The sequence below is a fragment of the Podarcis pityusensis genome (genome assembly GCF_964106645.2).
Source record: "Podarcis pityusensis genome assembly, chromosome: 2".
Classification (NCBI taxonomy): Eukaryota; Metazoa; Chordata; class Lepidosauria; order Squamata; family Lacertidae; genus Podarcis; species Podarcis pityusensis.
The window spans coordinates 74442403-74457852 of record NC_138029.1 but is presented as its reverse complement, the minus strand read 5'-3'; the positions used below and the strand labels follow the sequence as shown (position 1 = coordinate 74457852).

General features: G+C 43.2%; 1 protein-coding gene across 3 annotated transcripts in view; it reads left to right on the top strand.

Annotated features, from left to right (window-relative positions):
- DCAF1 (DDB1 and CUL4 associated factor 1) overlaps positions 1-15450 on the top strand; it is a 55463-nt gene that overhangs the window by 24156 nt on the left and 15857 nt on the right. For all 3 annotated transcript variants that reach the window (XM_080996388.1, XM_080996387.1, XM_080996386.1), the window contains exons 10-22: positions 947-1123; positions 2804-3013; positions 3786-3955; positions 4138-4262; positions 4611-5871; positions 6179-6377; positions 8100-8182; positions 8489-8573; positions 11402-11635; positions 12297-12390; positions 13348-13452; positions 14671-14744; positions 14948-15052. In XM_080996388.1, the coding sequence (XP_080852514.1) occupies positions 947-1123; positions 2804-3013; positions 3786-3955; positions 4138-4262; positions 4611-5871; positions 6179-6377; positions 8100-8182; positions 8489-8573; positions 11402-11635; positions 12297-12390; positions 13348-13452; positions 14671-14744; positions 14948-15052 (2922 nt within the window). The remainder of the gene's footprint in view (positions 1-946; positions 1124-2803; positions 3014-3785; positions 3956-4137; positions 4263-4610; positions 5872-6178; positions 6378-8099; positions 8183-8488; positions 8574-11401; positions 11636-12296; positions 12391-13347; positions 13453-14670; positions 14745-14947; positions 15053-15450) is intronic.

Genomic DNA, 15450 nt, shown 5'->3' with positions numbered 1-15450 from the left:
CTGCTGTTTAATGGGATACTGGTTTGTCAGTCATCAGTTGACTGCAAGAATCCACCTCAATTCAGCAAGAGTGCAGAAAGCGAGATCAGATCAACAGGCTCTGATGCCAGCCCTGTTAACTTCAGTGTTCGGGAGTCAACTTCATAGGTTTCTTGTTCTGAAGCTAAAGTGGAGGCAAGCCCCACGCTCACTGAGCTCAGAGTAAACCTATTGAAATCAATGGGTCAAATCAGTGGATCCTTTGGGTGTCACCCACACAGCGTAACCCATAAATATAATATTACAGTACCTTGGTTCTTGAACACCTTGGTACTCCTATGTTTTGGCTCCTGAACACCGAAAACCTGGAAGTAAGTGTTCCAGTTTTCGAACGTTTTCAGAAGCCAAACATCCTGTGTGGCTTCCGCTTGAGTGCAGGAAGCTCCTGCAGCCAAACGGAAGCCGTGCCTCGGTTTTCTAACATTTCGGAAGTCAAAATTATGTTTGAAAACCGAGGTACGACTGTACCAAACTTTTTTGAGCTTGGTACATCTAGCACTTTGAAAGGAATTTGAGAGTGATTGCAAAGACCTTTGCTATCCTTCCCAATTGGCAACATAAACGTGTTGCATGTGCTTCTGCATTTTGTCACAACCATTTCCCCTACGTTCTTAGCTTTTAAGCATACTTCACACACATTCTTATTAAACGCCTGGATTGATTTTGTTAATTAGCTGCTTTATGTTTTAACTCTGATCTATTAATTATTAGTTGCTTATCCCAACCACCATCTTAAACAAGAATGCAAAAAGTTTTTTAAGTGTGGCTGCAGCTGAGACTGCAAGTGTGACTGAATTATCAGATAGTCTGTTGCTTACTGTGGGGGGCATTGCTGAGGGTTAAAACAGAATTACATGTTGTTTCATGAACGTAATTGAGGATTGTCCTTGCATCTTCTTGTTCTTAGGTCTGCATGCATCCCCACGTGTTATCAGATGTTGTGAACTACACCTTGTGGTTGATGGAATGCTCTCATGCCTCGGGCTGCTGCCATGCTACCATGTTCTTCTCTATCTGTTTTTCATTCCGTGCGGTCTTGGAGCTCTTCGATAGGCATGATGGCTTACGGCGCCTTGTTAACTTGGTAAGTGTTACAGCAGTTTCATATTTTCAGGTGTTTTCTCAGAACATCTTAAAGTGGGGTTGGGGTGCCACCGCCAAGTCTTCTGCGCCTCAGCTGGTCCTGCAAGGCCAGAGGTGGGGAACTGGATGCGGACGGTGGGCCAGAAGTCTTACCTCCCTGTGAGTCATCTCTGATAGGTTGGAGGGGCTGTCAATCACCTGACATCAGTAGGAGCAGGTGACAACTTCAGAGGGATTCCCTCTCAGTGCCCATCAGATGACTTCATCCCAGTGAACCTCCATTTGCAGCCAATCCCAGCCATGTTTTTACGTGCCCCATACCTGACGTCACATACGATGTCAAATGTTGGGCAGATGGATGTGGTTTGAGCAAAATAGTCTCATTTAGGAACCTTGCTGGACCTAAATAGGCCTGCGGGTTGGCAGTTCCTCACTGCTGGTATATAAGGTATTCCCTTTCTTTCATCGTTTATAGAATATTCTGCTTCTCTGCAATAGATTGAATGGAGGAGATGGCAGGGAGACTGCACAAGGCCAGCTTCATAACCTGTTTAGAAATCTGCTTAAGAACCCTTGTTGTAAACCAGAATTCCTCTTTTCTACAAAGCCTTAAAGCACGGCTATTTGAAAGTGAAATGAAACTTCTCTTCCTGGCCATGTGGGCAGAAGAGAGGGTGGGTGCTGAGTCTTAGGCTTTGGTCACACTTGTGAACTCTCACTCTCTAGCGTTAAACCATGTTTTAGCATTATGTGTGAACATGGCCACAGTGTGACTGTTACCAGCACCAGCATGCTTTGGGACATCTATCTTTCCCCTTTCTAACCATGCTTCTCTTCACTGGCTATAACTTATCCTCCTAATCTTGTCATTGGATGAGCATGCAATACTTTGTATTGTACATTGGTTTAACTTTTTCTGATTATTAATTGTTTTTATATGTTTGGATTTTATTTTGTTAAGTCACTTTCATACCTTTTTGGTATAAAGTGACTAACAAATGTAAATAGTAATTAAAAACAACTTAATATATGTAACATTTCCGAGATCCTCAGGCAGTTAATTAATAATAATAATAATAATAATAAATTTTATTTATATCCCGCCCTCCCCAGCCGAAGCCGGGCTTAGGGCGGCTAACAACAATAAAACAGTACAAAAGTACAGCACAAACAACACTCTAAAATCATTCATTACAAAATTAATAGTAGTGGTAAAGGTAAGAGTAATCTTTGCTGCTGTCTTAGGAGTCCTATTTAGAGAGAACTATGGTCTGTGGTGATAAGAGGAACAGATTATTGACTAGTTTCTTCTTTAGCAATTAAAGTAGAGAGTTTGGTTTACTGCACTGCATATAAAGGACAAAGCCAGTAAAAATGGAATAACGCTCCTTCTCTTGTGCTTCTCCATTTTCCTGATTCAATCTTTCTGGGTATGTTACATAATATTTTTTTTTTAAGCGAACAGTGATTCTTTAATTGCAAATGAACAAACTGGCTCATTTTATGAGAGTTGCTTTGTCAGGTTGCCTATATGTATTGAAAGCTCTGGCAGTTAATGCAGCTTCTTGGCACAGGTTTTCTTTGGCTGATCTAATTCTTTTATTTGAGTGAAAAAATAAAACAATAAGCCTTTAGGCGTGGGAAATAACATAATGGCAAATATGTTTCTTTTTCCTTGTAGATTAGCACTCTTGATATCTTAAACCTGCAAACCCAAGGTGCACTACTAAGCGACGATGAGATTTTTGCCAGCCGCCAGACTGGGAAACACACTTGCATGGCCATGCGCAGGTATTTTGAGGCTCATCTTGCCATCAAAGTGGAACAGGTGAAGCAGTCACTCCAGCGCACTGAAGGTGGCATCCTGGTCCATCCGCAGCCTCCATATAAGGTGAGTGGTGTGTTTTGTAGAGGTATAGGAACTTTTTGATCCTGTCACCCTTTAGATATTCTTGCAAAAAAATGTCAAAAAGTCATGTTAGTCAAATCTGATAAACTGACTGCACTCCTTTCTGGTGCACAAGTGCTTTGGTAGCTTTGTGGAATGATTTCTGACAGGTTCTTAGTGGAGCTGATTTTAAATGGATATAGGGAGCACATTATGCTAGTTCTTGCTCAGTCACTCTACCCTTAATTTTTTTTGAGGGCCCCTCCCCATTCCTCTTGTGGAAATCGCTTTCATGGGTGGTTCCTTTGTTCCCCCTCCCCCTTTATGATTTTCTGCCATCTGTTGTTTAGGCAAGCTTTCCAGCAGCATCCATAGTTTTTAGTCCTGGATTTTAATGTGCTGTGCTGTATTTTAGTACATTTTTAGATCATTTGGCTTTAGTGTTTGTGATCAGAATTCTTTGTGCATTTATTTATTTAGCAGAATGGTAAATCTCAAATATTTTAAACTGATAGATACTAAGCCTGAAGCCCTGTCTTCAGGATTGCTTTCTCCTGCATGAGCATTGAGATCAGGAGATGAAGCTTTGTTCTGTGTCCCAACTGTGTGATCCTTAAGGTGTGAGCGGGGCAGGACTTTACTTGCAGTGCCACTACAATTCTGGATCTCCCTTTTCCGAAGGCCACTATTGGGTTTAAGGAGCATACTTTTTCTTAAGTCTCATAAGTAATTGATGATGCTAAAAGACTTCTTGAATGCTACCTTCTCCTTTCAGGCTTGTTCCTACACGCACGAACAGATTGTAGAGATGATGGAGTTCCTAATAGAATATGGGCCGGGACAGCTCTATTGGGATCCAGCAGAGGTCTTCCTCAAGCTGTCTTGTGTGCAGCTCATGCTCCAACTTATTTCAATAGCATGCAACTGGAAGACCTACTATGCTAGGTGAGAGAATTGAACATGGTAACTCACTGCTTGCTTGCATAGTCATTTGCCCCAGGCGAGTGTCTGCCCACATTCACGCTCTTCTAGCCTGGAATGACTGCTGGTGTAATGGATTTGTGTTATTTTGTGTAGCTGATCTTTGCCTTAAAAGGGTTCCACAACCGCTTGCTTTCGTTTTCTAGGAATGACACAGTGCGTTACGCTCTGGATGTTCTGGCCATCCTTACTGTGGTTCCTAAAATCCAGTTGCAGTTAGCAGAGGCGGTAGATACGGTGGATGAGGGAGGAACTTCTATTTCCATTGTGGGTATGTAGAACTTGACCTTTTCAGTCGCTTTCCATCCTTAACTTTATAAATCTCTTCATTAGTTGCTGAAATTTTCAGTAAGCTTTACGCTGCCTCCTATACTAGGCAGGAGGCACTAGATGCCTTTGAATGCCATTTGCTGGGAATCATGGATGAAGAGGGTGCTGTTGCTCAGGTCCTGCTTTGGGGCTACTTGTGGACATCTGGTTGACCACTCTGAGACCAGAGTGCTGGAGCAGGTAGGCCATAGGCCTCATCCAGCAGGGCTGTTCGTAGGTTCTTATATACTGATGTGCCCTATTTGGACAGACGACTGATCCAGTGTGCAAATGCTTCCTTTTTTGTTAGGTATCAGCATCATCCTGGGGCTTGCTGAAGGAGAATTCTTTATCCACGATGCAGAAATCCAGAAGTCAGCCCTTCAGATTATTATTAACTGTGTGTGTGGCCCAGATAACCGCATCTCCAGCATTGGCAAATTCATCTCTGGCACCCCACGCCGGATGCTCCCCCAGGCACCCAGGAGCGGCGAGCACACCCTGGCCAAGATGTGGAACGTAGTGCAGTCCAACAACGGCATCAAGGTGCTGCTGTCTCTGCTGTCTGTGAAAATGCCCATTACAGATGCCGACCAGATCCGAGCGTTGGCCTGCAAAGCCTTGGTGGGGTTGTCCCGGAGCAGTACGGTCCGGCAGATCATCAGCAAGTTGCCTCTCTTCAGCAGCTGCCAGATCCAGCAGCTGATGAAGGAGCCTGTGCTCCAGGATAAGCGCAGCGAGCACGTGAAGTTTTGCAAGTATGCTGCTGAGCTGATTGAGCGGGTCTCTGGGAAACCCTTGCTGATTGGGACAGACGTCTCCTTGGCTCGACTTCAGAAAGCAGACGTCGTGGCTCAGTCGAGGATTTCGTTTCCCGAGAAGGAGCTGCTGCTTTTGATCAGGAACCATCTCATCTCTAAAGGGCTGGGAGAAACTGCTACCATTCTTACCAAGGAGGCGGATCTACCCATGACGGCTGCTTCTCATTCCTCCGCCTTCACCCCTGTTCCTGCTGCCGCCTCTCCTGTGCCTCTGCCTCGTACCCCTCGTATAGCGAATGGCATTTCTGCCCGGTTGACTAACCACCCTTCTGTAGTTCCTGCTGCTTCCTCTGTCCATGCCCAGCCAAGGCAGACTGCCTGCCAGGGCTCGCTTGCTCTCCCGGGGCCATCTCAGGCCACCAGCTCTCCAGTGATTGGCAGGATTAGCTTTGTTCGAGAGAGGCCGTCTCCCTGCAACGGCAGGAAAATCAGAGTGCTTCGGCAAAAATCAGACCATGGCGCCTACAGCCAGAGCCCAGCTATCAAAAAGCAGCTGGACAGGCACCTCCCTTCCCCTCCCACACTGGACAGTATAATCACAGAGTACCTTAGGGAACAGCATGCTCGCTGCAAGAACCCTGTGGCCACTTGCCCTCCTTTCTCTCTTTTTACACCCCACCAGTGTCCTGAGCCAAAACAGAGGCGCCAAGCGCCAACTAACTTTACCTCGCGGCTGTCACGCAGGGCGGCCTTTCCAAAGTACGGCGGGGTGGATGGTGGATGCTTTGATAGGCACCTTATATTCAGCAGGTAAGCAAGATGCTTTTTCTCAATTCCTTTGAATCTTTGGATCCAGCTTTCCAAAAGGTAGACTTGAGTACCCATATTTTGGACGAAACCTGTGGCTTTTTATCCCATTCCTTGTTTTTCCACCTCCTGACAGTTTTCTCCAGCATCTTTCATGTTTGGAGCATTCATAGATATTTGCATTCCCTTTAGATGGCAGTCATGACTTCCAACCTAGCAATTTATCGCATACAGTTTTGGTCATTTGCCAATCCTCCTCTCACGTTTTTAACAGCTCGCTTTTTTACTCAGTTGCACTTTGATTTCCCAGGTTCCGTCCAATTTCTGTGTTCCGGGAAGCAAATGAAGATGAGAGTGGCTTCACGTGTTGTGCATTTTCTGCGCGGGAGCGATTCCTGATGCTGGGCACTTGCACGGGGCACCTGAAACTCTACAATGTCTTCAGTGGGCAGGAGGAGGCCAGCTATAAGTGCCACAACTCTGCCATCACACACCTTGAGCCTTCTAGGGTAAGGAACAGTAGCATAGCACCGTGGGCCTCTTCATCACAACAACCTTGTGGTTCTAGGCTTCATGAATGATACAGGGGTTAGTCAAATCTCCCTTCAGAATCAGGATGCAGAGCTAAGCCAGGAAAGAACATAAACCTCTGCTCTAATTTGGGCTTGTTTATAAACAAGACATGCTTCATACCCTGTCCCCTATTCCATTGTTCCTCTCACTTTGCCATCTTGTCCCAGCTCCTGCCAACCTGGCAGTTCGAAAGCACACCAGAACGAGTAGATAAATGGGTACCGCTGCAAAGAAAGGTAAACGGCATTTCTGTGGACTCTGGCTTCCATCACTGTGTTCCGTTGTGCCAGTAGCGGTTTAGTCATGCTGGCCACATGACCAGGAAACCTGTCTGTGGACAAACGCCAGCTCTCTCGGCCTGAAAGCAGAGATGAGCACTGCACCCCATAGACAAATTTGATTGGACTTAACCTTCCAGGGGTCCTTTACCGTTTACCTTACTACAGCGTACCCTTCCATTGGGTGTAATGGTGTGAATATATTAGTGTAAGTGGGAATTTTTAGTGATTGCTTTCTGTAATTTGTCATAGGTTTCCAAATTTCCAGTATATTCTTATTCAAGCCGCTTGTGAGTAATATGGAATTATAACAAGGGGAGGGGTAAAATGTTACCTGTCAGTTTCGGTCTCATCCAATATTTTGTGACAGGGGAAGAGAGATCAGTCGCTTTGCATGGACACAACAACAACAACAACAACAACAACAACAACAACAACAGTATTTAGGAGAGAGATGAGGCTGATATGGGTTTAATATGTACAGTATTTAAACAGGAAAAATGCTTTTCTATTAAATCTGAAAGTATGAAAGTTTGCGGGAGAGATTGATTTTAGAAGACCAGTCCCTGTTTGCAAGGCACTCATTTTCCATATTTCACCGACAGAGGCCACAAATCAGTTTGTTAAGGGATACATTTACCCACTCAGTCGGTAGCGCATGAGACTCTTAATCTAAGAGTCCAACTCTACAATTCTGATTCTAAGTGACAGTTCTCACAGTTGTAAGCCAATGGGGTGCCGTCCAGGTTTTATGGGTGACACCTTCTGTGTCAGCGTTAGCTAGGATGGCCAATGGTCAGGAATGTAGTCATACCATTTGGAAAGCACCATTTTGGCTACCCTTGGTTGAGGTTAATCTTGTGAAAAGCTCACTTCCCCATGCTGCTGTGCATTATAAGAACATAAGAACCCTGTTGGATCAAGCCAAAGACACATCTAGCTCAGCATCCTGTTCTCACAAGTTACCAACCAGATGTCTAGAGGAAGCCTGCAGGGGCAGGACACAAGTGCCACAGCAACTCTCTCCCACTTGTGATTCCCAGCAGTTGCTGCTGCTGCTGCTGCTGGTGGTGGTGATGATGATGATGATAATGAAGCTTTGCTCAGAACAGGTCATTTGGAGTGGCCACGTATCCCAAACGACTGGTGAGATGATCATTGGGTTACCTGCATGACAAATGTGGTGACGTTGGACTGCCAGTATTGTTACCTACCCAAAACGTTGTTTGCATCATGGCACAATTAGCAGCTCTGATGGCTTTCTTACTTCCCAGAACAAAATGGCAGGAAATTTCTCCCAACATCCTGCTAAATAAGAATACATCCACACGCATAATAATAATACACTTTTGCTTCTTTGTTGTCTCCCCTAAACTGCAGGATGGCTCTTTACTGCTGACATCTGCATCTTGGAGCCAGCCTCTTTCTGCATTGTGGGGAATGAAGTCTGTCTTTGAAACCAAGTATGTACACTCTTTATTGTGTTTTCATTACCCTGATAGACCAGACCATTAAAGGAGCAATCTGTTAAGTGACTATAATCCTATGGACTCGTTTGAATGCATATTAGGCAGATGACAGATAGGTAAAGATTGCCCTAGTAGTGAATATAGCTGGGTTTTATAGTATATTTTATTATTAGCTCAAGAACCAGTATATTCTGTATTTTGTGATGCAATAATTCATTAAAAGGTGCACAAAATGACTGTTGAGAAACATTGTTGCTTTGATCTCTTACTGCGTATTGAACATTTGATTCTCCTGTGCAGGCATTCCTTCACAGATGACCACTATGTGGAATTCAGCAAGCACTCTCAGGACAGGGTTATTGGCACAAAGGGGGACATTGCCCATGTAAGTATCACTTTTAAAATCTCCGAAGCTAATTTAATATTCTCTGTGTAAGCATATTGTAGCCATTTGCATGCCAGAACTGTTTCTTATGGGAAGAACTTTGAAACATTGCATAGAGTAGGGATGAGGAACTTGTGGTGCTCCAAATGTTATGGGTCCACAGTTCCCATCAAACCTGATTGTTTGCCATGCTGGCTGGGACTGATGGAAGTTGTAGTCTTATCAACATCTAAAGGATCACAGATTCATCATCCTTGGCGGTATAGGATGAGATTAATACTGAACAAGTTTGGTGAACTGAAAAAAAATAATGAAATTCAGTAGCCCAACCATAGCTATTGTGTAACAGAAGAAAAGTGCTGTGTGAATGAGTTAGAGAGGGCTAACTAAGCTCTGATGTTGCTTGAAAGAGATCTAGCAGTTAGTTCAAATGTGACAGTGCCATGGATGGATCTGGTGATGGATCTTGCTTTATGGAGGCTGGATTAGATGACCTTTGACCTCATTGGCTCAATAATGTCCAATGGTGAAACCTGGGCCCCTCCTTGGTGTTATGCCTGCCCTTCCTTTGGGGATCTATAATGCCTAGCCTAGTTGATTTATCATAAAGGACATTTTCTGGATTGTTTCCTAAGACACATTCACCTGGAAGTTATCCCTGCCCCCCCCCCCAATATATAATTTAATGTTTCCTCATCGGTTTAAAAATAAATTGTTAGAAATTTTAAAGAGAATCTGTACTTTATTTCAGGATGAATGAAAATGAGCCAGTAATTTTACTTTTCTCGTATAACATATCAAATATTCTCTGTTCTGAGGAGTTAGAAGCAATCTGAAGGTGGCAGTGTCAAGCAGAGATAATCTCGGGGACTGTCTTACTTTAGGAAGACAAATGTCATAAAGCATAAATCTATTCAAATTCTTCACAATTTTCCTTGCCCTTTTGTTGATTTCCCTATATATTTGCATTTAAACAAAGTATTATTTCTATGTTGCTCTGCTGTGTTCTTTATCTTAGCCTTCAAAAGAAATCTGATCTTACCTCATGATCCGGTCATTTGGGAGGCAACAGGCTAAAAAAAATTATTCTTAGCTTCGGCAAAGGGAAATTAGTGTTTAAAGGATCCTGTACATAAAATGTATCTGAGAGAAGGGTAAAAGAAACAAATTCAAATGTTCAGAGTATGGTTTGATTTCCAGTTAAGCATCTATATGAAAATAATTTTAAAGAAAACAAGTCTGCAAAAATCTTTTTAGCATATATGTCAGAATGATAACTTTTCATTTTGTGACTCTTTTTCTACCATGTGGTACATGGAATCCTTTATGGTAGTCTCTTTATTTCATTACCCACAATCCCTAATCTCAATTAGGGATTTTTTCTACTGTAATGGATTGAGACTTTGCACCACAGTTTTCTGAGCAGCAGCCTTTACTTCTTGGTCAGTTTGCACATTCTCTGGCAATTAAGAAAGAAATTCCCATCGTAAATGAGCAGTAGTGGATGCGCTCCTTAGGTTACACTGCTCTAGAAACCTCATGCATTGCCAGTTTTGGATAGTTTACGCGACTTGTGAAAGGTTGTTCTTGGTTGACTCATTTAAAATTTGAAGCTATCTCAGAAAACATTCCTGTATTGAAGCAGAATGTACAAATTGGCAATATTACTATTTAGTATCAGCTGTGCACAAAGTGCAGAAGTAAAAAGCAGTGAATCTGCAGCAATTTATGAAAAGCAGCTGAAATAAAAATTAAATTGTTTTCTTAAATTTACAGCACACTGACCCTGTAGCATGTTAAAAGACTAGCATATTTTTATGGCATAGGCTTCTGTAGACTAGGATCCATCTTATAAAAGCTTATTCCATAATCAATAGTCTTTAAGGGTGCTACAAAATTCTTAACTGATTTTGCTGTGACGTGCTAACATGGCTACCACAATAGAACAACACAGGTTTGGTCCTTTGTCCGATAGGTTTGTATCTTTAGTTATTAAAAAAAACAGTGTAGTGCCATTTTACAGTGTTTGTTTATTCTTTTGCTGCTTTTTAAAAAGAGGATTGTGTAAATTTAAGGCACTCTTGGTTGTTGAGAGTATCAAGGTATAGGAAAAATGATTTAATTCAAGAGCTAGGAAATAAATGCAGGGGACTCTTTGATACTTGTGAGGTTCCTGCTACTTGTTTTCCTTGATTGGTGACTGGGGGAATCTAGGAAGAATCAACCCTTCTTAGAATTCTTAAAATGTACTCCTAACATTGCAGTAGGTAGCAATGCACATAATTCATCTACTGTTACATAAGCTATTAAATGAAGCTTACCATCTGCCTCTTAACCTTACTGTAGGTAGGCTTTAAGCAGTACAGTGGACCCTTGGGTTACGTTACCTTCGGGTAACGTAACTTTCGGGTTGTGAACGTGGCAAACCCGGAAGTGGGTTTGCCACCTTCACAGAAGCGCTCTACGGTGCTGTGCCATGCACAGAACAGGCACCTCCAGTTACGAAGATTTCGGGATATGGCTGGGCCTCTGGAACAGATCCCATTTGTAACCGGAGGTACCACTGTAATGCCCTTTGATTTCTCTCTAACCCAGTAGTGTCTGTAATGATTTCTGGGCATTGTCAGAATACAGAATTAATGCACTGAGCACTCCCACAGAGACTGATCATGAACTTGTAAACTCTTTACAAGGTGAATGAACAAACTCAGGGCAGGTGGTTGTCTGCAAAAAATGATTTTGACACTATTGCACATACTTTTGTTCTCTTTAGATGCAAACGAATTGCAGATCTTGACTATTTTCTTTTCTTCTTTTTAATCCAAAAGATCTATGATATTCAGACTGGCAACAAGCTGTTAACTCTGTTTAATCCAGATCTTGCAAACAACTACAAGAAGAATTGTGCCACTTTTAACCCCACAGACGACCTTGTCTTAAATGATGGCGTCCTTTGGGATGTCCGCTCTGCACAGGCTATTCACAAGTTTGATAAGTTCAACATGACCATCAGTGGTGTTTTTCATCCAAATGGGCTGGAAGTCATAGTCAACACAGAAATTGTATCCTTTGTGCCTGAGCTGTGACTCACACAATGATCTTAAGGAGCTTGGCGTGCTGAACAAATGATTGCAGAATGTGGTGTAATGTTTCTTGTTTTATCAGATGAAATGCAGTAATAGGATTCTTCAAGATAGGGCAGTAGCTTGGATTAGTAAGTTTGTTGGCTGCGCATATTGCAATGCCAATTTGGGCCCTCCTGTTCAAAGTGGCTAGGACAAAGCGCTTTGTAAGGCAATATTGTAAAGTTGAATTCAGAGAGTCATTGTTGTCTGATTTTCAAATATTAATGAGGGTAGCAGTTTGGAATTGGGCCAGGGAGGAAGATGGGACAATCAGACTTAAGTGTAGTAGGTCAGCCTTCTGTAACCTAGTGCCATCATCCCTGATCTCATAATGCAGACCATTGGCCATGCAGGTTGGCACTGACGGGAGTTGTAGTTCAAAACAACGACACTTGCTTGGAGAAGGCTGGGCTAGAGGAAGTCCTAGATATTGGGAAGTCCTGCTTGATCTTGGTGGCAGCTGCTGAGTCAGTGCTGGCAGCTACAAAGCTGGCAGCTACATCTACCAACAATATATTTGGCATTATTCACATGCTAATTGCTGCTGCAGGTATTTCAATAGATGATTGCGTGGATTCTTCCCTAACGTGTTCCTCAGTGGGACCTTCGAACTTTCCACTTGCTACACACAGTGCCAGCCTTGGATCAGTGCCGTGTAGTCTTCAACCATACTGGAACAGTCATGTACGGAGGTAAGATGCCCATTAGTAAGATGCCTTTTCCTATGTTACTTTGTGGTAGTTAACAAAAACATACATAGCCAAGGCATGCAGAATTGCATGTTTTGTCACTTAAAAAAAAGGCTCCTGGCTCAGCTGTGTGCTGGGTCTCAACAGGGAGTGCAATGTCTTCCTGCAGAGTTCCAAAGGTGGGCTGGAGCTTTGCAGCGGTTTGACTGACTGGTTAGTTTCTGCTACTTGTAGAAATACAGAAGGGATGCTTGCTGGTTCCCGGGGGCCTTGCACAGATGCTCTGTTTGGTTCCTCCTTCTCTCTCCTCATTTTCTAGCACTTCTTGCTGTTACCCTGATATCTTGTTCCCTCTTCCAGATTATCCATTTCCCTACTTGTTCCTTCCTCTTCCTTCCAATGCAGCCTTACACACCTATTCAGTTTCCTTTGCTCTCAAGCCCATCCTTCCCAACTCAAAGCCTATGCATATACTTATTCAACAGGTAGCTCAAATTCTTCAGAGAAAAACGCTACAATTTTTCTATCCTTTTTCTGAATATGCCAGTCCAATGGTCTATGGCAGCCTTCTTCAACTTGGTGCTGTCGAAATGTTTTGGCTTACACTTTTCTTCAGCCCTAGCCACCATAGCCCAAGGGTCAGGGGCAATGGGATTCATAGTCCCAAACATCTGGAGGGCACCGGGTTGGGGAAGGCTGCTCTAGTTGGTTCCATTCTCCATGTTTCAGCATCACATGTGCTTTGCATTCAGAAAGCACCAGCTTCAGTCTCCCACATCTCCAGGTTGGGCTAGCAATGCCACCTGCCTATAACCATGGAGAGCTGCTGCCAATCAATGTGTATAGTACTGAGCTAGATGGACTATTAGCCTGGCTCAGTAAAAGGCAGATTCCTATGCTCCTAAAACAATTTTAGACCATCAGAAACTGCTTACTTAAACACCTTTTCCCCTTGATCAGCAATGTTGCAGGCCGACGATGAAGATGATCTTCTGGAAGAGAGGATGCGGAGTCCCTTTGGATCATCTTTCAGGACCTTCAATGCAACAGACTACAAACCAATTGGTAAAGATCGTGCTTGCGCTTACAGTGGTGCCTCGCAAGACGAAATTAATCCGTTCCGCGAGTGTCTTCGTCTAGCGGTTTTTTCGTCTTGCGAAGCAACCCTATTAGCGGCTTAGCGGATTAGCGCTATTAGCGGTTTAGCGGCTATTAAAGGCTTAGCGGCTTAGCTGCTAAAAGGCTATTAAAGGCTTAGCGGCTTAGAAAAAGGGGGGGGGAGAGAAAAAAAAATCTCAAGACTCGGAAGACATTTTCGTCTTGCAAAGCAAGCCCATAGGGAAATTCATCCTGTGAAGCAACTCAAAAACGGAAAACCCTTTCGTCTAGCGGGTTTTCCGTCTTGCGAGGCATTCGTCTTGCGGGGCACCACTGTACCTGAATTTATATTGAGCAAAACTACATACAGTGGTACCTCGGGTTACATACGCTTCAGGTTACAGACTCTGCTAACCCAGAAATAGTACCTCGGGTTAAGAACTTTGCTTCAGGAGGAGAACAGAAATCGTGCTCTGGCGGCACAGTGGAAGCGGGAGACCCCATTAGCTAAAGTGGTGTTTCCGATTAAGAACAGTTTCAGGTTAAGAACGGACCTCCGGAACGAATTAAGTACTTAACCTGAGGTACCACTGTATATTACTTTCACTTTCTTTGCAGAAAGCTTCTAGTTTGCTTCCTGGAGAAACGGTCATAGATATCATTACACCTCCTTTTAAGAATGCAGTTGTGGTTCAGCTTCACCAAAAAGGATATCCTTGTGAACAGCTAGGGAAAGAAGGGGTTGCACCAAGAGGACCAGAACCCTCCTCCCCTGTCTATATATGTAAAACAAGGCAATGCTTTGAAATGATGCTCATCATGGAGAGATTTATTAAAAGGTTACACTTTGCCTGATATGCTTTTGCCTCTAGCTTTGAATGAATCACCCTGTTAGTACAAGAAAAATGTTTTTGCTCTGAAGAAGGTGATAGACTGTTAGGCACATGGTTAGCTTAGTCAGAGCATAAGATTATTAATCTCAGAGTCGTGGATTTGAGCCCCATGTTGGGCAAAAGATTCCTGCATTACAGAGTGTTGGACTAGATGACTCTTGTGGTCCCTTCCAACTTTACAATTTGATGATTTAATACATTTCTCAATTTTTTGAGGTTTTCTTTGTTTCCTTTTTGGCTTTCAGCATCTTTTGTCTTGACTAAATGTGGATTAAAACGTGTTCTTTTCCAGCCACCATTGATGTGAAAAGGAACATATTTGACCTGTGTACAGACACAAAGGACTGTTACTTGGCGGTGATTGAGGTAAATGTCTTTTTCTTGCATTACAAGAACCAAACAAGATAATCAAACGGCTGTTCAATTGTAAGTGTAGGTGTGTAACTGGGCTGGAGAGATGATGATGATGATGATGATGATGATGATGCAGGTGGTGTTGCTGAATTTGTCAGTCCAGCATGTTGGATGGAAGCTAACCTACCATACTTGGTATCTGGTTCCTGTTTCAGAACCAAGGAAGCATGGATGCCATGAACATGGATACTGTCTGCAGGCTCTACGAGGTGGGCAGGCAGCGTTTGGCAGAAGATGAGGAGGATGAGGAGGAAGACCAGGTAGCATATACAAAATGTCTCCTTTGTTGAACTTTTTAGAAAAGCTTTGAAAATAGCTTTTAAGGGTGGTATCCAACTAACATCTTGGGAAGGAAACCCAGAACAGATTTGTAGGGTGGGGTGCAAGGAGTTGTGCAAGTGGGGATCCCTGGGCTGATGAAACACACTGCGTAGCACTACACTGGGTGCAACCCTAAATCTTTATTGTATGCCATTTATCTTACATGGTTTTGGTTTGTTATAACAGACAGCACACTAAAGCAATTTTGAGTTGAGTTCTGATGAGTGAAGTAGCTTGTATTTGTTGAGCTGCAAGCAGGAACAGATTTTTGGTGTCCCTTTTTTGCAGTAGTGATATTAGTTGTTTGTCTTCACTTTTTTTTTGTTAATTGCTTTTA